This window comes from Lepidochelys kempii, chromosome 1, assembly GCF_965140285.1.
Source record: "Lepidochelys kempii isolate rLepKem1 chromosome 1, rLepKem1.hap1, whole genome shotgun sequence".
In the NCBI taxonomy this organism is placed as follows: Eukaryota; Metazoa; Chordata; order Testudines; family Cheloniidae; genus Lepidochelys; species Lepidochelys kempii.
In genome coordinates this window covers 187844708-187865300 of record NC_136380.1, presented here as the reverse complement: position 1 = coordinate 187865300, position 20593 = coordinate 187844708, and the positions used below count along the sequence as shown (strand labels likewise).

The window sequence follows — 20593 nt, the reverse complement described above, 5'->3', positions numbered from 1 at the left end:
TCACAAACGGAATCTGTATGTCTAGAAAGCAAATGAATAATATTATAGGTAAAATGCTATCAAGGTGAAACAAAAATGTCCATTATGTAACTGAAAATATCAACAAATAAGACACCTGGACACTGAACTGGTTATCTCCCAGTGTAATAATGGATTAAGACAACAGAAGATGCAGCCTGATTTTAAGGCTTTAGCAAATCATGCACTTTTAATTACATCACACACAAAATCATCAAAAGGAATTGACTGCACATCAACCAACTCATGGAGTATGGTTATGTGAAAGACTCAAAGCTTGGAGTACTTGCACATAAAAAAGGTGCAATTTCAGAATTGAATGTTTCTTCCATATCGTCATAAAGGTTTTGGTGGTTCAAAAAAGCGTGGACAGTCAAGAAACCTGATTCCTATTATCTCTGCCACTGTTTTGCTGTGACTAAGTTGCTGCATCTGAAGGGTAGGGATACTAATCTATTTCACAGGGACATTGTGTGGTTTCTTTTATTAGGTGTTTTAAGATCCTTGAATGGAAGATGCTAGTCAAGTTCCAAGTATTATTACCCTGGACTTTATACTGAAGCACAATAATTGAACACAGCTTTTTTTTTTGGTATCCCCAACCAATATGCATAAAAACATTGTATTAATCGCAAAAGAACTTGTGTGCTCAAACCTCATCACGTGTATGCACTTGAAAGCACTCATTCTGCACCACCCTCCAGCTGAAAATATTATCAAAAGCGATTGTATTATGCTGTCCTTTCAAACCCCAAAATATGGGTTTAACTATTCTAATTAGGCCCAAGAATGAATGACCTATCTAGGTATTTATCACTGTAGTATAAAAGCATTAGGATTTTTCCATTAAATGTAAATCTGAAGAAAAAAACTGAACAAGAGGATGATACAGTTTATCTACAGCCAAGTCTAACAGCTGCCTCAGAAGAAATTCTACAGCCACTAAAAAAAAAAAAACCCAAAAAAACTGTGGAGAAAGAAAAAGTGAAACCTAAATCCATAGAACATTCTTTTTTTTTTTAAACTTATGGGGGAGGGAGAATGAGTCTTCATCTAAAATCTACTAAGATTTCCATCCAGAAAATTCTGTGTTTATGTTCCTACAATGAATTTTGCATAATTGGGTACCCAATTCATTTGGTCCAGTGTAATATTTTACATACTGCTCCTTAAAAATTTTTTTGGTCACAGATCTGAGTTCAGCCGTCACTTTGGATTCATATTATTGAGGACTTTTGGTTATCTAGAAAGGCATAAATCTCAAAACAGCTAAATTTATTACTAAAGGATGCAGAAATGATTACTGGACCTGCTTTAAAAGAAGGAAAACAGATTATAACTGTGCCCATCAAAAACATACTCAATTTAAAAGCCTCTTGAATATACAGATTGTGCACAGAAAAGCTGCTGCTGTATTTGACATACATTGATTCCATTGACATGGTTACTTCATTAATATTGTAAAAGGAAGTACACTTTACAGAGCTCTTTCCTACAATGCCAATGAAATTCTCAACTCTTACCCTGGTGAGCTTTATTTATCCTGAGAGAATCTAAACTGAGCACCAAAATATTCTGTTCTCTTTTTCTTTGCTAAGAAGTGTACCTGCCTCCTCTTCCTCTCCTCTTTTGAATTAAACCCTTCTCTCCCTCCCCATAACACTCTCCTACCTCCCCAAGCTGCAGCATAATTCCACTGCCGTCCCAGTACTTAGACAAGTAAAGCCCTGTTTTCATGGGTGCAAGCAGACTCCATGAATTTCATTATTTTGCAGCTGTGGAATTTGCTTCAGAATTTTGCCCTGAAATCTAAGTTTTGATTTAAAAAAAATGTTTTCTAGGTTTCAAATAGTTTCTAAAAGAGCCTCTATGCGAAGAGTACCTTCCAATTATGAACTTTCCAATGCAGTGACACATTCCTATTTGTTAAGACAGCTCTGATGTGTGAACTGCCCCAATCATTTTAACTGGATGTTAACTTTGAATCCTAACACCACATTAAGGGCTGGTCTATGCTACAGAGTTAGGTTGACCTAAGGCAGCTTATGTCGACCTAACTCTGTAAGCGTCCACACTAAAATGTCAGTCCCACTAATGTAAGTCACCAACAACACTGACTTAACTCCACCTCCAGAAGAGGCATAACACTTAAGTTGATGTAGTTAGGTCGACGCAGTGTCCGTGAAGACACTGTGTTGCTTACATCAGATTGCATTATTCATTTTCATATTTAATTCTATACATTTACCTCAAGCTGACACAGAACTTGCAGTCTGTAACACTGGGGTGCTATAGAACTCCAAGAACAGTGGCTTTTACCATGGAATGTGGTTCCATCTTTCCACAGATTACAAAAGCCCTTGAATACAGACCTTTAGCTAACTGCACGAGAGTAGTAGCTAAAACTGAAATATAAAGGCAATGGAAAGACAGGGACACACTATTTTCCTTTAGATATTCATATTTTTGGACCCACTTACACATTGTGTGCGACTGTATGCAGGGACCTTAATATAAGAAATGCAGATACTCTTTCTAGGGTAGTCATATAAATTAACCCCTTCAGACGTGTATCCTGCAACTGGTCATTCATGAAACTATAAAAATATTGTGTCATTTTAAATTAATTCCTTCCATTTGTTAACTTAATCTCCATCTATTATATTTGGCACTAACTCACACAATTGCTTCTCTCCCTGAAGGCCTACTGCCAAACTTAGTTGTCAAAACCCTTAAGTCTTCCTACAATTAACATACTGGGGTATTTCACTGAGAGAGACAAGGGTATTCCATCTCAAGTGCTTTTACATTTTTTAACTTTATGAGGTGGAGAAACATCCCCCAAAACCCAGTGTCTCTCTTCCTAAATTTGCACTATCAATCCTGGCTATAAAAATTATGCTCAATTCCATAAATTGATCCGTCCAAAAATTAAAACAGGCCTTTGAACAATGTATTCCTAAATAGTGCTAATTAATCTCGCTCCAGAACCAAGTGTTCTCCAATACAAAACAAGCCAAATCAACGGTGGCACATGCAAAATACAAGTGCCAAAGCTAATGAAGTTTAAAAAAAAAAGTGTTTGTTCTACATGAATAAACACTTTTTACATTATGATTATTTTTATGGCATACACTAAAGAGATTAATGTGATGTTAAATTTGTACACAGCAATTTCTTCTCACTCTGTTTCCATGCAATGCATGCAGTTAAATATAACTCATCAAGCAATCTGCTCTACAATTTCCAGCATCCAAAGTTTGGCAAATTTAAAAGTGGTAACAGCTAACAGAAAAACTGGTTAGATGTGGAAAACGAGGACCTGGTAAATCCATCATACAGAAGGAAGAAAAAGGGGGAGAGGGAGGAAGATACTGAATTACCTCATTATTCTATCACCTATTGCTGTTCCTCTGATATTAAATCTAGTGAAGGGAACAATAGTTAAAGTCATTCACAAATCCCGTGTACTGAGTTTTTAAAGATTAGAGTCTATTACAGAATGTGTTCCAATTATTTCAAAGATTCTACTTCTTCCATACGAGTTAATACATGAAAAACATTTTAATTTCAATCAATCCTCCCCCCAGTTTTTGCATATTTTTATTAGTACACAATAAGTTTTTGTAAATACAGGTTTTATAAAATACAGTAATTACTCATCAATTGAATTGTAGCAGGTGTGGCAGCAAGTTGCATAAACATTTCCATTGCAAATTCTCTATTTTGAGTCCCTTATGACTTCAAATTTTCCACTAATTGGACTGATTTTCGAGGCTTAGTCTCTGCTCAGAGGTGACCTTTTATCAGAAAGTTTGAATCGAACCAATTCGGCCGTTTGAATATGTAAATAGCCCTCACTGGGAAGTGCCTTGGACTATTCAGGTGAAAACTGATTTTGATCTGACATGATGTTTGATGGTTATAATTCAATTGTGTGCACTTGCAGAACACTTTGCAAAGTATTTTCTCACTAAGCCCACAGAGTTCACAGCTAAGGAAGGCCATGCTTTCTGCACATACATGACTAACTTTGCTGCGTTTTGAGAAGTTTGTGCACATCTAACTTAGAAGATATTTAGCTGCTTTGGCATGCAACAAAAGGAACTCTTCTCCCCATGGACTCCACAAGGAGCACAGGAGAGAAGTCCCTTCTGCAGACCTTGTAGGGTAAGTGACAATGTTCCAGCAGCATCTAGTCAAATAGTTTCACAATATGAAATTTATTTTCATCCTTATTCTTTAAATATACCCTAGGAAATTCCATCAGATAATTGTTCACGGGTGTATTAAAAATGTCATATTAGATTAGTTAACTAGACCAACTACTATAAAATAGATTTCAAGAGCCAAGCATTTCACTTCTTTTAGTCAATATAGTCTTCACCATTTCCTAAGGTAATGTTATACTATTGCAGCAGAGGTACTAAAGGAAAAGAATGAGATGGCCATTCCATCCTAAGTCTCCCATTTTCAGTTCTGGGAGATAATGGCTCATGGCTGGTCTCAGCCCAAAACGTAACAACTCCGGAGAGTTTGGGCAGTTTCACAATTATGTAAACCTGTAAAAATACTTGTTTTGGACTTTAAAACCACTGCTGTGGACTTTTTCTATGTTCAAACAACAAACAGCTTTTTAAAAGATATATTTCCATTGCATTCAAGATAAACAGAGAAATAGTTACATGGGAATCACTGTAAGGAATGCTATGTCAGATAAGTAAAATGAAAATATTAAATTATAGGTCTACTATATTTTTTTTAGTTTTACCTTTTTGACAAATTGACATAAGATTTTTTCCCCAGAATTTAATTGCTTTCTATTTAACATCTATTTAATCTTTATTGTAAGTCTAAATACTAAATCATACTAATATTGGGCAACAGATTGACTGCTACTTTAGACTCCAAACATATCTAAGTTATGTGCATTAGATGATAAATCCTGGTTAATTGACTTGAAGACCAGGATGTTTTTATATACTTTATAGAAGCTCTCTTTGGTGCTGTTGTTTTAGGAATAACAAAGTAGGTTCAGATTTCATGTTTCCATATCTATAGCATAGGTCTACTGGTACAGTTAAATTTAGGACAAGCTTTTTGTTTGCAGACACCATGTTCTGTATTCCTTAAGTCAAGCGCTAGAGAGAGTTGGTCCTGTGGATAGATTCCCAGAATACATAACAGAGGGTCAAATAAATAGAGCCAGTTCCCAGTTTGGAACACATTAAAAGTTGGATTAGGTATCTAAATGAGTGCACATAATGGGAGATCCCTAAAAAACATATGAATGATGCATAATGAATCACATTTAGAACATCTGAAGTGTAGATTTATATTCATTTTGTTCAAAATTGAAGGAAAGTAGTAAAAAGTTCATGAAGCATGAAGTACTATATTTGCTTTTTAAGGATTAGAAACAGGTTGCAAAGGGGTATTCAAGTGCTTCTGCCACTAATTAATCTTAGGAGGAACTGTAAGATCTTGACTCCAGAGTACAGAATTTGGGGTATACACTTGCCAGCATTCCTCAACAGAAAAATTGTACATTATAGACAAGGGCTAATTTGGGTTATGTCGCTATCTGAATTTTTCTTCTACATCATTCGTTGCTAACTCTGGTATTTCTCCAATGTCTCAGAAGTGTTTAACTTGTAGATACATATAGAAATCCAGAGATCAAACTTTATTCTAAGCAGTTCAAAGTTCAGTAATGTTATACTCTGGAAAAGGTCTCCAATAGTCAACAGGATTTTAGCATCCCCTCTTTGAAAGTTAGTGTCTCCTTTTCCTAGAGGAACAGACCAGATATTCCCATGAAGTCAATGAGAATTTTGGCACTTTGTCAAGGTACCTGATTATATTTTTCTATATTTACAGAGGTGCCCCCTACTATAGCATGTAATCTAATCACCTGAGGGACCCAAATGTCTTTACCATAAATCATATTGAAAAGAATAAAGGGTGAGCAATGTACTACATCAGTACTTTGTCACGAGGGGCTGTTTCTCTGCAGCCCAAATATATTGAATTACGGCTGTCCAGCAATAGAATTTCCAACCGGGAAAGTAAACACATCCTTTTCTGTCTCTGGACTCTCAACAAGCTGATTTGTGGTCGTTTTCCATACTCCATCAAGGTCTGTTACTTTAAATATCAAATAGATAACAACAATGGAATGAATTTTAGGAAGTACAACACTCAGTGAAGCATGCTAATTTATCAAGCTGACTTGGCCAAACAGATAATGGTAAAAACAATGAGGAGTCCGGTGGCACCTTAAAGACTTAGTCTTTAACTTAGTCTTTAAGGTGCCACCAGACTCCTTGTTGTTTTTGTGGATACAGACTAACATGGCTACCCCTCAGATAATGGTAAAGTAAATTATCTTTAAGGGTATCGCTGAACAGGAGCTGGGAAGTAAGATTCCCAGCTCAGGTAGACACACATATTTTCAGGTGCTAGCTCTGCTTGAGCTAGTATGCTAAAAACAGCGGCGTTACCAGTGGCACAGATGGGGGCTTGGGCTAGCAGCCTGAGTACAATCCTGCCTGCCTCCTTCGGCATGGACTTGGGCAGCCAGCTCAAGCAGCTGGATCACACTATTTTTTAGGTGCTAGCTCGAGCAAAACTAGTGTTTGTAGGCTAGTCAAGTGAGAATTCCAACTCCCATCTGCTGTGTGGATGTACCAATAAAGTCCTGATGCAAGATATACAAAAGTAGTTCTACATTTAGTATAACTTTCCATACTATTGAACAAAACGTTAAAGAGTCTTGAAGGATAGGTGCAAATAAGCATCACCTCTGACTTGGTCATATTTACATGAAAGAGCTACATGATAATGTTTTTGGCATCTATGGACTAGTCTACTCTAGAAGCCATACACTGGCTCAGCTACACCAATGCAGTGCATCTGGCGAAGATGTTCTATGCCAAGGGAAGAGAGCTCTCCTGTGGGCATAATAAATCCACCTCCGCGAGAAACTGTAGCTATGTCCTGCCGACATAGTGCTGTTCACACCAGCGCTTGTAAATTACAATGACCTGTCGCTTGGGGAGTAGCTTATTCACACCCCTGAGTGACGTAAATTATACTGAAGTAAGTGGTAGTGTAGACTGGCCTAAGACTTCTTTAAGCTATTAAATGGAGACTTATGTTTCACTCTGATCAGGCAGAATGTCATTACCAAAGACCAAAATTTTACGTTTTTTGAAGTACTGGGATGTCCTGAATACCTGAAAGCCTCTGATAGCTATTACACCTTGAGACATGCAGCCTAGAGAACATATTTAAATCTGAGATCTAAGAATCCTAAAACTCTTATCTATGGAAATCCTCCCAAATCCCACTCCATTCACAAGGTCATGAACATTCTCATCTGACTCTTTTCCCAAAGTAATATACTTCAGATTCCTCTTCCTAGCTGCAGATACCCTCTGAACCTCATCTCTTCTCAAGACCTGGTACCACAATATGCACACATTTGAATGTACAGTCTGAATACATGTAATTTGCAGATATTGGGGCAGTTGGCCCTGGGATAGAAGTAAAGAGGAGTTGGGCATGGTGGGTTTGTTATTAGGGAAAGGGTTTAGTCACTGGTATAGTACTAACAATTTTGTAAATCAAGGATCATATGTGGCAGTACATTAAAATTACAAGGAGCTGAATTCAGTACTCACTCAGACAAACTCACTGACTACAAAAAAGGTTTTGTCTGAATAAGTTGTACTGAAGAGGATTCACAGTCAGCTTCCAAGACTGCCAGTGTGGTCTTTAACTGGAAAAATCATGGTTTTCCCTCACACACAAACCCTTGCCACTTATATACCAATAGTTTGAAAGGTATTCTAAAATCCTGAAACCAGAGGGAAAAAATTTGAATTTTATTATTTAACCTTGTCACCATTCAGCTATGTAGGAAAGCTCTGCTCCTTATACATATACACAAGAACAAACTGAAGTGAATGAGGCATTAAATCTAATTTTAATCAAAAGCCTGGAGGCAATCCTAAACCACATTGGGCTGTACAGCCATTCAATGGAAAAAGGCAACCATTATAGTTTGGTTTTTATTTTCATATGAAATATTTAACCGTATCAACTTCAGTGCAGTTAACATATACTAGATTTACACTGGTGTAACTAAGAGCAGAATTTGGGCTTACATTCGTCACTGATGCAGTCAGATACAGACAAGGGAGAAGTCTGTAAAATTAAGTGTAATATCCACTCACGGCACTACTGCAATCTTTATCAAATAATCAACAGAACACCCGATAGGGATATAAAAATTATGAGAGGGGAACTTAAGGAAGATGCTAGGTTCCTGGCCCAAGGTCACAAAGGAAGTACATATCAGAGATGGGATTAGAATTTGGGAGACTTGATTCATAGCCTTGTGTTCAAACCAGCAGACCACACCATATGCTGTCCCTCCTGAGGAAATTGACTTAAAATCTTTGTCTCTAACTACTAAGATTCTAATGCTACACATAATACTCCACTGAGTGAGGCAGTGGTCCTGTGGAAAAATAGTATGTAGTCATGTAACAAAAGACTAACATTATGCATACACATAAGGTGGACAAATTAAAGTTGCACAGGCAACCTTAAATCTGGCATTTCCTAACTTTTCAGTGTAACCTTAGTAATGTTCTTTTAACAGTTTGTGTAATTTTTAGTTTTTTGTTATTTTTTAAAGGAACTGAAATAATAGTTATTCCATCATGTGGCATCATATTGACACCCACATAGGTTATCAACAGGGTGGAAACCTTTATATCCATCACAGTGGCAGAGCTTTGTTCAACTAGTAGCAGTAGTAGGTTGTCATCCTCTATGTGAGCCAGCAGAGGAATGGTGAGACTCAGGAATTTTGGGTTCCACTCTAGGCTCAGGAAGGAAGCATGTTGTAGTGGATACAGACTCTTCTACACATTCCTACCCAGCTTGATTCCTTTTGCCTCCTCCTACCCAACATGTCCTTGGTCCCAAGTTCTCTCTCTTCCCCACCTTGGCTCCTCATCCCAGTCTCCTCACCTAGCCAGTCTCAGACTCCATTCCTCAAAGCTTCTCATCCCAGTCCTACCCCCCCTAGCCCCGAAGCTCCTTCTCACCAGTCTCCTTGCTCTGCTAGTCCCAGTTCCTTCCTCCTGGCTTCTCATCCAATCTATTTCCCCACCACTACCATGGTCTTCAGTTGCCCCCGCATACCCAGTCCCCGTCTCCATCCCTGGGCTCCCTATTGAATCTCAGTGTCTCCCCCATCTCAGCTCGTCACAGTCTTTGTCCAGTCAGTCCCAGTTTATCCCCTGAACCTTGTTAGATCTGTCTCCCTTTTCCCTTCATTTCCTGTCCCCGACTCCACTGGTTCTCAGTCCCAGTCTTCCTCTCCCATCCCTTCAGTCTCCAGTCCCAGGATCGTCCTACAGAGTCTTTGCCCCAGCTTACTTCTCCCTTAAGACTCCACAGGTCTAGCTTTTTTTCCCCCTTTTGTATTTGTATCAGGCTGGTTTGTCACCAGGGGGAGTCACTGAGCACAGGACAGACAGGCTTCCTGCTCTCAATTCAGGAACCCGGATGCAGTACAGTTTATAGCAACCCAGAGCTGCAATGTCAGGCAAAGTCCTGCTCAGCCCCAGGCTGGCATATACCCAGTGCATATGGAATCTCTGGGGTATTTAGCTGCTAAAATCTAAGAAGTCTCTCCTGAGCATGTGAGAACTATGATTTTTCAAAGGCTTATAACTTGACCAAATTTGGGCAGATTTTCATGGGTTCAGCAAAATGCACAATCCTGACACACAGGCCACCCCCTACCAAATTTCAAGTCCCTGATCCAAAACTTTTCAAACAAAATGTCAGATTGTTTTGTTTTTTAAAATGGGTAAAATGTCAATTACAGTGGGAGGCTTTGATACACTGCTCAGTGTTCTGGGCTATGATGTCATCTATGGACACAGACATGAAGTCAAGCCTCAGAGCGGCAGCCGTGTTAGTCTGGATCTGTAAAAGCGGCAAAGAGTCCTGTGGCACCTTATAGACTAACCGACGTATTGGAGCATGAGCTTTCATGGATGAATACCCACTTCGTCGGATGCATGTCATTAGTTTGTTAGTCTATAAGGTGCCACAGGACTCTTTGCCGCTTTTAGACATGAAGTCCTATATTTAAAAAATCTCCTCAGCTATGCAATCCCTTGGAAAATTCCTACTTTGCAGAACTTATGAATCCCAGGGAAAACAGGATGAGTCATTCATTGCATCCACCCTCCAAGACCTAAATATACATCAAAGAGCCAATATGAAACAGAAAACAATTAAGGAGGACATTAAAGTTGATGCCAAGTTAATTTCTTTAGCAACAGTACAGCTAATTTTCAACTATTTGCATTTCCAGTGTACATAATTAACAGAAACATAACCTCTATCCCATACAAATACAGTGTTAAGTATGTCCCAAAAGAGAGAGGTACCATATCCTAAGGTGCAACTGAAAGTGAGAATAAAAATTTTAAAAATATATTGCCTTGAGTCCAATAGCTGAAAGTTTGCCTAATAAATTATGATAGTATTTGAATAGTCCAGGCATTGATGTTAACAGCATATTTTGGTGAATGGGAGGATTATTATGTCAATGATGGATTAAGATGTCAAGTATACGATATATAGGAAACTTTCTTAGCAACAATGGTCAAAAAAGGTTTGGGGTTTTTTTGCAACCATAATTTTCTAGTAACTCTCAATCATTATTAGTCCTGTCCATATTGGTATTCAGAAGTTAACAAGAGAAAAAGGGTAAGAAAGTTCTCTTCTCATGAGAGAGAAAAAGGAAAATTCAAAATTATTTCATCAACCACCAATGGAGAAAAGGCACAGTATATCAAACATACGCTACAGCAAAATGCAGCGCTGCTTACCAATAGTGAGTACTTTTGCAAACCAAGGATGTTTACAGTGCAGATAGGCAAACTGTAGACCATTGTATCTGTGACAGATGGGCAACTTCCTGCAATAACCTTGAAAGACCTTACTGTATTAAGTTTACGTATCATTGTGAGCCAGGATTGTAAGTAACCTTTCCAGGTGCGAGATGAGACTGATACAAGACCTGGGAGCTCAAAAGACTGTACTGAAAATGTGCCAGACAATTATGAAGTTTTGAGACAAAAAGTGGTAAGTGGATTTCTTGGGGGATCCCGAGGGAGAAGTTAATGCAAACACCCCACCTCCGGTTATGCAGAAACCCAGCCTTTTGAAGCTACTCCCTGAGGACAGGGTCTTTGTCTGCAGATTTCTATGTTTCTATGACTACCTGTTACAGAAGGCCAACATCAAAGGCCAAGGTAATATAAAGAAAAGGGTAATCTGCCCCGCCTTCATTCTGGTTTGGGACCTAAGGTGGATGAACTTGTAACCATGATGAAAACCCAGCTGTGGATGTTGAAGGACTAAAACCTACCAGAGCCCTAGGTTGGAGTTGAGGGTGACCTCCGATAAGCTTTTTAGCATGCATGTATGTTTTTATTGTTTTAAGTTAAAGCATTACAGAGAAAACATATTAAGAATGAATGTGCTTGCTTAGAAGCATCTGCGTGGTAATTATAATCTGGGGCAATACACAGGTCATAACCCTGGGAGAGAAGGCAAAACAAAAGCACTGGCCTTTTAGGAAGTCTGGCTGGCTGGGAGATCAGTGTAAATCAGGAAGCTGTAGAACCTTAAAAACCCCAGTCAGAAGGGAGTGAGATGCGGGTCTCTGGCCAGGAAAGGTGATATCTGGGAGCCAGAAGCCCAAAGTGGATGCCACTGGTGGACCATGGAAGGGGAATACAGGTGCTGTTGCCCTGAAATTGTGACAGTATCCTAACATGCGTTGAGAACAACACTGATTAACTGCAAATATTTATCAATGGGGAACTCAGATAAAAAGCTGTTTTTATTCCTTTAGCAAGAAATACACAAACACAACAAGTATTAGGTTTGTATGAGTTTCTTTTTTAAAAAAATATATATCCTAACTAGATGCAGCCTTCAAGGTTCCTGTTGTTGATGAGGCGCTCTGGGCCACAAGCTTTAAGATCCTTCTGTAAGGGGTTGGGGCATCAGTTCCTAGTTTTCCCTCAGAAAATACTGATGCCAAATAATAGAAAAGGAAAGAATTCTACTAACCTATGTCCTGGTCCTCCTCGATACCTTGCACCAGGTATCAGGACAGGGTCATCATCACTATCATCAGTTTCTTGGAAAGCAGTGCTTCTCGTGGATGATTCTTCATGACTTGCAAGCCCTGAGGAGTCTGGCTGCGGTTGACGTTCATGGTTTGTATTAACTGGATTGGCAGTGGACTCTGTACTTTGACGACTTGAACTCTCTTGCTCTTTGCTTTTTTCACCTGAAGGTCCTTCCTCTGGGTTCCTACAGATGCTGTCAAGATTGGGATCACTTTCTCCTTCTGTGCTGGTTCCAGGATGCTCAGATACATCCTTATCTGACACAGCTAACAGAAAAAGGCGGTCAAAATTAGCCACTGACAGCACTGATAGTTATAGTTTACTTAGGAAGACGTTGTTATAAATGTTATAAATAAATTTTGTGTTTGGCTTGGCTTTACCCTTTTTTAGCCAATCATATGAAGAAACAGCAGACAAACCTGTTTTTGTTCTCTCTACAGCTTCATCTATAGGTTTCAACTCTTCAGCACTTGTGACTTCCTCATGCAATTCTTTACAGACTCCTGAAATTAAACACCAGATCATATAATCATTTCAGTAACATGAGTATACACCATAAGTCTTGTAGAACATTGGAATTGCTACACTGGGTCAAGCCACTGGTTCATGTAGACTGGTATGCTACGTCCCGTAGGTGCCCATATCTAATGCTTCAGGGGAAGACAAAAAGACCCCATAAATCCACTTACCAATTGTTCAGTTTGGTATATCAGAGAATAAAAGTGGGGTGGGAAGATTCTTTCTTGGTCCATGCTACAATTCAATACTTGATCATACAAGTATTTTAGTAGCTAATTTACTTTTAATGTTGTGAAACAGAAGATGTGATAACTCATAGTTATGATTACCTAGAGTTACAAAGGTTAATTAACTTATTTAAAGGTAATCTTCATATCTCTAGGCATTTCTTTGGAAATCCTCACTATATACTCACTGATACAGCCATTGCTCCAATTGTCTCCTGTAGCAATGAATCCAGCAGGTTGACTGAATTCAGCACAATACATTTTTCTCCAGATTTACACCTTAACATTGTATGCCCCCTTTATAAGCTGCCAACTTTAACTGTCCATTTACTAAACGGATTAACAAGTGAAAACAGGAGGATTTTTAATGTAAATTTTAATGTTGTTTAAAAGTTAACAGCCCTGAAGACCAGAGTCCCCTAATTATCCAGAGTACAGATACAGCATAGACATGGTGGTACAAGCTTTCTCTACTCCACCAAAGTTCTTTAATTCTGGCCTGGAAAAAACTCCTCCTCAAGGGGACAGTAAAAACTATTCACTGTTCTCCCATAATACAAAGAAATAAAGGACAAGAAGTTCAGAATTAAGAAAAACATTAGTTTCTCTTATACATAGCTACATGCCTCTTCAGTTGACAACTGGAATTAGTTTTGTAAAGCAAATAATTTGTTGCCTCCCTGAGCTCTGTTATCCGTTTTGCCTTCTTGGAAATAAATGAGAAAAATAATGTTGTATTAAGGTTACATTCTGCCCTCATTTTGGTATGTGAGAGACTCCCACTGAGTTCAATCGTAGCCATGAGTAGAACTGGGACCTTACCATTACAGGAAAAACTATGTATCTTACTTGTTTCTTCATTTTCTGGTGTTGTCTGTTCTGAGCTGTGTGTTCTTAAAGCTTCTTCCTGGCCTTCAGGTTTGCAGTGACTTCCACTCCCTCTCGAACTCGAAGTTGTGCTGCTCCTAACAACAAAGCACGTGTAAAATGGTTCAGTAATGAGGCAAAGACACAAGCAGACTCCATTTTAAATCAAAGGGACAACCACAAAGCACAACATCCCTACAACTTATTACTATAAGTAATTACAAAACAAATACAGATAAAGTCAGATGTTTGGAGCCAAATTTTCAGAAGTAGCTTCTAAAATGTGGCCCTCATTTTATAAAGGTGGAATCCTTAAGGGCTTGATTAAGCAAAATATATGACTACATCTAATCTTATTTTTTGGTTGTTGTGTCCATTGCCTTGAATTACCTTTTACAAATCTTTTTAATCACTGGAACATCATGTAATAAATTACAACGAAGTTATTAAAGTAGTAAAACCCTAAATCTGTACTAAATGAGATTTTGAGAACCAGGGCTAAAAAATTCCATGCAGATGCGTGTCATAACTTCACAAGAATTTATTGGTCTGCAAAACCATGCACCATGGATTTGATGAAGTAAGTATATAGCATATAAAGACAGAAACAGAAGCCCTAACTTGCAGCTGTAGTAAGAAAAGGAAGAGACATGAACTAAGGTGTGTACATGAATAATCTGTTATAACATACTGTCTATGTTACCTTAAACCAGTCTTTTTATGTTGTAATAACCCATACATGTTTTAACCTAGACTGTAAACTTTCCACAGCAAGGACCAGACTTCTGCTATGTTCTGTAAAATGAATAAATAACTTTTGGCCATGCCACAAATAATAAACTATTACAGGGACTAAAGTGGTCACCTTTAAAATATCAAAATTTAACATATGTTACTATTAAGTGGTATTTGAGGTCTGTTTTCCCCCTACGCTTAGAGTAGGTGGGACATCTGTTGGCAAATGTTTTTTCTTTTTAAATGGGGAAAATGGCTCCTTCTCAATTAACATATAGAACTGCCTCCATGTCTTGAAAGACCTTTAGAATAGTTTTATCCTTATGAAACAAAGTTCTTTTCCTCCTGGGGTCTCATGTTTTAACTCACTCTGCTCCTCTTTTTGTTCCCAACTTACAACCACCACAACCATAAAACGAAAACCTTTCTGAGCACCATCTCAATGAAAGTGGAGGTGAATATTCAATCTTGCACCTTTTCTTTGTTGCTGGACTGAGAAAACTCACTCTTGTGGACAAGGAAGGAAATGAAGATGGGTAGAATGATCATAAGTGGGACTTTCAGGTCTATGAAAGGTGAGGTGAGGTAGCTAGTCTCTTACACCATTTGTTCTTTCAACCATTGCTGGGCACATGCAAATCCTTGCTAGCCCTGAGAACATTCTCCTGGCTTGGGAATTTTGGGGATCAGTTCACATGGCATTAGGAATGAGTCATAGCTACCATGAAGGTGCTTGGATTCTGCTCATCTTATCTGGATGGTAATTGTGGAACTCCTGTTGCTATGTCTATTGACTTAAGATCCTAATATACCATCTCTGGAACATGAATTACTTGTCCCAAGAAAGGACTAGAGATCCAAGCACTTTAACACTTACCATCCTGGATAATTTACATGTGGTTGAGTGAGTTTGAGGTAAAGACTACCTTTAGAGAACACCCTTGAACTACTGCAGCTTTTCTGCTGGTCTCCCATTGAGCTGACCTGAGGTGATGGGGAAATGATGTGGAGTGCCAAATAATCTTGGTTTTCTTGGTGCCTCCATTTTCTGCTCTTTGTTGTCCTCCATAGTAGGTATTAGCAAAGTAAGGCACACTATGCAGTAAATTAGATTGTGGAGAGGCCTTATAAACTGAAAGAAGCATCTAGCATACAACCACGGCTAAACTAAAGGGCCACTTATATAATCTTGCCCTGGTGGTGGGAACAGCAGCCAGCCAATAAAGGAAACAAGACAGAATAGGCGAATCTCTAAGAAACTGGTCAGAAACATGATAAAGTTCAGGCTCATTGCTGGAAAAGAGTTAAGACAACAAACAAGAAAAGAGGATAGAAAATAAGGAAAAAGTTCCATTGGAGACCAGGAGGTTTCTGCTACTTCTTCCAGCAGTCTCTCAGAGACATAAGCTTTCTGACAACCTCTCCCTATTGGCATGTCTTAGACAGACATTCCCTGACTGGCAGCTCTGATTCTGGGTCCACATGTGGTAGGAAAACCCTAGTAAAAGAAAAGGAGGACTTGTGGCACCTTAGAGACTAACAAATTTATTTGAGCATAAGCTGTAGCTCACGAACGCTTATGCTCAAATAAATTTGTTAGTCTCTAAGGTGCCACAAGTCCTCCTTTTCTTTTTGCGGATACAGACTAACACGGCTGCTACTCTGAAACTTAGTAAAAGAGTGGTGAATAGGCTTTTTTCCCTGACAAACCAGGAGTTGTACAACCAAAACAGCTACATGAACGCAAGATTGAGTCCACTCTGACTCATCCATCAACAAGTGTCGGCCAAATCAAACCACTACAGGTGATTATGTAAGAGAAAGAAAGAACACGTGGATTTGCACATGCCAAATGGAGTTTGTGATGAGAATTGCAAGAAAAAAGAATTTAACCTGTAAACTGAGCGCAATTGATATGGAACCACTGAGGAAAAAACAAATACAAATTCCTTTAGTAACTTTCAGAATCACTTTTCTGTCTAATTGAAGTTTGAAGCTGGTTTTTGTGCTTTTGCCAGTTTAAAATCAGACTTTTAATGTTTTTGACCAGTATAGCACACAAAACTATGGTCGCTGAGTACTTTAGTAATGTAATTTTAGCACATTAAATACTACCAGTTGATAAAAGTAACTAAAAAATTTATTAAAAAACACAATAATAAGGAGTCCGGTGGCACCTTAAAGACTAACAGATTTATTTGGGCATTAGTCTTTAAAGTGCCACCGGACTCCTCATTTTTTTGTGGATACAGACTAACATGGCTACCCCTCTGATACATAAAAATTTACTAATGTTCTGCACCTCCCACAGAACATGCCTGTCCTAAAACATTCAACAATAACCACTGCAAAAACTATAAGTGTATGGTTAGTTAAAGCCAGCAGAAGACAGTCTTGCAACAATCTGAAGCGTGCCAGATTTAGATTCTGACAGTCTATTTAAGATCTTCTATCATACCCATGACAAGAGTGTCTAGAGCCCAGATCTGTGTGGGTAGATTCAGAGAAGTCAATGGGACTCCATGTAGATATAAGGATCAGGGCTTAAGGCCTGGATTTTTAAAGGTTATTTAGGCATTGCTGCACTCAGTACTGTAACGCCTAACTAATTTAGCAGCCTAAATCTCATTTTCAAATGGGATTTAAGCATTTAGGAGTCAAAATCCGATTGAAACTGCTTAAGGAAGCAAGTTTCAAACTGTTACAGGGTACAATGTGTTTTATTTTTAGAACTGTAGTGTTTACTAAAAGTTAAAAATATTTTTCTCATTTTAAGTGTATGATAGCAGAGAGACCTTTTTCTTGGTATTATTACTCTACATATTAAACAATTTTAGAAAATTAAACCTGCCTCTTGGTAGCAGGGACAGAAGAGAATGAGTTATTACTGTTTGTCTCCCGAGAGTAAGAACTTCAGCTACTACAGTGATGGACATCAGTATAAAATAGGGCTGACCCAGGCCACTTAGATAGATTATCCGGTAGGATCAGTTTCTATTTTAAATGAATACACATACAAATTACATTAGTTTTCAAACATTAGCATCTTAACTATTTCAAAAAAAGTGTTAAGAACTAATACACCTAGGACATATAATAAAATAATTGCCTTATACATTTAACCTAAAAATATGAAGGCTTTTTTAAGTTTTAGGAGCGCAGAATACAGTCATTTAATATTACATATGTTTAGGAGATTAAAAAAATATAATGGAAAAGAATTTGTCTGCGTCCAGAATTAATGCTGGATTGCAACATGGCCATCTACATAGTAGTGAAATATAGTATTCAGTTTGTGAAACCAACTAAGAAACCGGAGACATACTAGCTGTGGGTTTGTTTGTTCTGGTGGGAAGGGGTGGTTAATGTGGGGTTTTTGGTCTAAGGAAACTTGCATCAAGATGTTGCAAATTTAAAAAAAAAAAAGAAGACAAACAAAAACTATTCCTGGGTTACATACCAGTAACTGGAACTCTCCTATTGTGTAATCTCCTCCACTATTATCCCTGGTATTGTGGTGGCCCCTACCTATGGGCCCCTGTCAGAGACCAGGGCCCTCAGTGGAATTTTAAAGAGCTAAACTCTATGAATTTTCCACAAGAACCACCTTGCTAGACTTCAGCACTAAGTTTCACGTTGACTTTGAGCATGCACCATCAAATTGCCAGTCATCAACTAGCACTGCACCTCACCACATAAGCCCTCTGTCCTTCCTGTACAATGTAATACGTAAGTGGAAGTGAATCCATGGAAAATAGTGATTGAAACTGTGCGCTAACCAATCAAGTTTTCTTCAGCTTATCACAGTTTCCCGCTCTTACCAGACTGACCACGTCTACACTACAAATTTTGGTCAATACAAGTTACATCGGCATAAAGCTGCCACAGTTACTATGTTGCTTGTGTGCATGCATACTGGGCTCCTTGTGTTGGTGCTATACATGCTCAACAGGAGTGCTTGTGTCGATGCACAGTGCAGCGCACCATAGGTAGGTATTCCACTCTGTTTTTGGAGAAGTTTTCACAATGCACGGGGAGGGGGGCGCAGAACTGAATTGCACAGGGGTGCCTGGGAACAAGAGGTCAACTTCCCAGCGTGCATCTGCCTTCATCCCATAATGTCACCTATATCACATAATTTTCATGCCTTTTTAAAAATCCCATTAACTTGAATGACCCTCCTCGCTGTCCGCCATCTCTGACAGAAGCGTGGAGCCTGCACAGCTCTGCACCATTGTCATAAGCATTGCAGACACAGGAAGCACTATCCTCTGTTATCTGCAGAGCCATAAGAAAAACTGAATGAGCAGGGAACATGACTATTTCTTGGAGAATAGATTTTGTGGGACGTAGTGGAAACCAATTCCAGGCTGTTGGTGGCATTCATGGTAGTGGAATGCTGCTCCTGGGCCCAAGAAACAAGCACTTACTGGTGGCATAAAGCAGGCTTTGGATGATGAACAGCGGCTGCAGAACTTTCTGATGCACAAATCTACATTCCTGGATCTGTGCACCAAGCTTGCCCCAGCCCTCCAGCACAGGGACACCAAAACGAGAGCTGCACTCACTGTGGAGAGGCGAGTGGCAATAGCACCATGGAAACTTGCAGTGCCAAATTGCTACCAGTCAGTGGGAAATAATTTTGGAGTTGGAAAATCCATTCTGAGGGCCACTGTCATGCAAATGTGCAGGGCTATTAATCATCTCCAGCTGCACAGTACTATGACTGTCAGCAACGTGCAGGATATAGTGTATGTATTTTCAGCAAAAGGGTGTCCAAACTGCAGTGGAGCAACAGACAGCATACATATTCCTATTTTGGCACTAGACCACCTAGCCACAGAGTATGTCAACAGAAAGGGCTACTTTTCTACAGTGATGCAAGATTGGTGGATCAGCATAGACACTTTACGGACATAAATGGTAGCTGGTCAGGGATGGTGTGGGTGCTCACATCTTTAAGAACGCAGGACTGTTCAGAAAGCTACAAGCAGGGACTCTCTTTCCTGACTGATGGATTACTATTGATGATGTTGAAATGCCAATAGTGATCGTGGGGGACCCTGCCTACCCCTTGCTCTCTGGCACATGAAGCCATACCCCAGCCATATCAACAGCACCAAAGAAAGATTCAGCTACTGGCTCAGCAGATGCAGAAGACAGTTAAATGAGCTTTTAGTAGGACACCGACATTGTTTACTCACAAGACTGGATCATGGCGAAAAAAGCACCCCAATGATTATATCTGCCTCTTGTGTCCTGCATAGTATCTGTGAAGCAAAGGTGGAAAAGTTGCCACCTGGCTGGAGAACAGAGGTGAAGAGACTGTCTGCTGAGTTTGAACCACCAGACACAAAAGAACTCAACGCATAGCTATACGACGCAGGGAGGCTTTGCAAGAGCACTTTAACAGTAAGCCCTTGTAATGTCTTGTGCCATACCGTACTCTACCTGTCGCTGCTGTATTGGGGCCTGTTAGGAATTGTGTGGTGCTTCATGTATGTCTATGAATATAGCTCTTTCAATGCAACTATTACATTTTGCGGTGCTTACTGCAGATCTATGATTATTACACCGTGTTTGTCACCGATCCTATGAGTTGTGTCACACTGTACAGTAGCAAGTAGGCGGGTGCTTTCAGAACTACTAGGTACTCCAACATATGTTGTGAACTAACGAACAGGAATGATTTTCCAAATAATACAATTTTATTCAGTACCAAAATCAGTGGCCAAAAAAAAAAAAAAAAAAGACTCTTGCAATTTAAAAGCAAATACATAAAAAACTTAATATATTAATGAAACAGAACTTAACAAGGGGAAAAAACATTCATGTCCATTTTGCCTACACATACAGCAACAGTGGCTTTCACAAGTCAGGATATGTGAAGCTTGCTGTGTCCTTAATGTCATCTAGCATGAAGTGGTAGGGGTAGGAATGCAGGTCCTGACGCGGGGGTTGGACCAGATGACCTCCTAAGGTCCCTTC

The 20593-nt window shown here is 39.1% G+C and overlaps 1 protein-coding gene across 7 annotated transcripts in view; it reads right to left on the bottom strand.

Annotated features, from left to right (window-relative positions):
* The window catches only part of LOC140895389 (DDB1- and CUL4-associated factor 6), a 247164-nt gene that overhangs the window by 21721 nt on the left and 204850 nt on the right, over positions 1-20593 (bottom strand). For all 7 annotated transcript variants that reach the window (XM_073304939.1, XM_073304947.1, XM_073304957.1 and 4 more), the window contains 3 exons: positions 13853-13968; positions 12677-12760; positions 12196-12523 (listed from right to left, as the gene is read on the bottom strand). In XM_073304939.1, the coding sequence (XP_073161040.1) occupies positions 12196-12523; positions 12677-12760; positions 13853-13968 (528 nt within the window). The remainder of the gene's footprint in view (positions 1-12195; positions 12524-12676; positions 12761-13852; positions 13969-20593) is intronic.